General features: G+C 40.2%; 1 protein-coding gene across 1 annotated transcript in view; it reads right to left on the bottom strand.

The window, feature by feature from the left end:
- Positions 1-2,031, bottom strand: part of LOC106871628 (SH2B adapter protein 1) — a 29,221-nt gene continuing 27,190 nt past the window's right edge. The window contains exon 7 of the mRNA XM_052976900.1: positions 1-66. Within this exon, the coding sequence (XP_052832860.1) occupies positions 1-66 (66 nt within the window). The remainder of the gene's footprint in view (positions 67-2,031) is intronic.

Consider the following 2,031-nt stretch of genomic DNA (forward strand, 5'->3'; position numbering starts at 1 on the left):
CTATATTTTGCCAAATATTGGCAACAACTGTTTCAAATTTTGGTAAAAATGGAAAAACTCAAGGGACTGGAAAAAAAAACGAAAGTATTAATGGGTTAAAATGGGTTTGGAATGAGAAAGTGTCCCCAGTAGAGCACACTTCATTACGCAGTGAGCAATCTATTATAATTTCCAACTGAAAGAAGTTTGTTGTGAAGATAAGAAGTTTGACATCCTGGGCAGAACTGTTTATGTAAAAAAAGCAAGGCATGCATTGCTGTTTAGAGATATAATCTTTTTGTTACCAACCCAGCTGAAACTGGCTCTGGCTCTGAGTACAAATGTCTTGTTTTCATAAGTTCTGAATTAAAATCTTCCACCAAACCTTAGTCACAGTTTATGTTCCTAACACTAGCTTAATGATAACTAAGTTATTTTACTAAATTCTTTGTTATTTTAAAAGTAATTGAAAGAAACAAAGAGCATCTCAACAGAAATAGGGTAACGAAAGGACTTCCTATTGTGACTGTCACTTTCTTTTGGTTTTTTTGTTTTGTATTTTAGGAGTCTGTAGCCTTACATGATCCAATGTAGGCACAGGCACTGCTGCTGTGGTGGTTAAGATGTTGAGTGCCAGTGTGACTAGTTGAGTATGAGTGCGACATGGTTACATGAGTATTGTATGCCGAGTGCGGTTAGGGTTGAGTGAGGGCTGTAATGGATGGGATGGCAGTGCCATGTGATGGTGGTGTTTGTGGAAGGTTAAGTTCAAAATGTTGGTATTCTGCATCCAAGTTGTATCCCCCACCGTCCCCATGCGTATGTCGGATGTTTACAGACCGTGTCACTTGGAGGCCATGCAGACAGGGATCCACTCCACATGTGTGTGTTGGCAGCAATAACACATGGAATGTATCTGACAGTTATGTATCTGCATGTTATGGTTTAAGGTTCAATCCCACTGCATGGCACTTCAAGCAAATTGTCTTCTTAGGCCGACAAAAGCCTTCAAAGTGGATTTGGTTGATAAAAACTGAGAGAAGTTCATCAATATATATACAGTAAACCAGGCCAAATTAGATTGGAGCCTGGTGTTGCCATCCGGTTTCACCAGTCCTCAGTCAAATCGTCCAACCCATGCTAGCATGGAAAGCGGACGTTAAATGATGATGATGATGATGATGATGATGATAAACCCTTGACTATCCAAAACCCGCGAAATAAAAACAGTACTGTACATTTTTTTGTTATTATTTTTATAATTTGCATATATATATTTATTTTATTATAAATGCAAAAGAAACACCACTGAGGAATCAATGTAAGCTTAATAAACCGCGATATAGCGAGGGATTACTGTATGTATATATGTGTATATATGTATATATATATATATATATATTTCAACTCATGCTACCATGGTAAATAGATGTTAAATGAGGGTTAAGAGGTGTGTGTGTGTGTGTGTGGTGGTGGTGGTGGTGGGGCTAATAGTTAGGATTGCAAGATTGTGAGTTCGAAGCCCAGGCTGGGAGGCATGTCATGTTCTTGAGCAAAACCCTTCATGTTGCATTGCTCCAAACCCTCCACCTGTAAAGAGGTCACACTGCAACTGACCAGTTTGGTAATCAAGGGGAATATCAGCTTGCTTGCCCCAAGCACCGTTTCAAAGCTGAAATGACGCAAAGTGCATTGTGACCAGTGATGTATAACAACCTCTGATATTCTGGTCAGTCACGTGATAGGTGTTTGTGTTGCTGTCTCTTTGCCTTGACCGCATGGGATAGTTGTAAGCAGATGTCTCGAACACGAAAACACTCTACTTCATTTCCAGTCTTCCCTGGAAACTTGTCTGGTCTTGCAGAAGCATTACCTTTACTTGGAAACAGGTGAGGGTTGGTGACAAGAAGGGCATCCGGCTGCAGAAAATCTGCCTCAACAAATTTCATCTCTACCCATGAAAGCATGGTAAAGTGGACATGACTCTGGGTGGCTATGCTACATCGGCTTTAGCTAAGGTATTGTGCAGCCATAGTGTTTTGCTGTTTGTGG

The sequence above is a fragment of the Octopus bimaculoides genome, chromosome 26, assembly GCF_001194135.2.
Source record: "Octopus bimaculoides isolate UCB-OBI-ISO-001 chromosome 26, ASM119413v2, whole genome shotgun sequence".
Taxonomy (NCBI): Eukaryota; Metazoa; Mollusca; class Cephalopoda; order Octopoda; family Octopodidae; genus Octopus; species Octopus bimaculoides.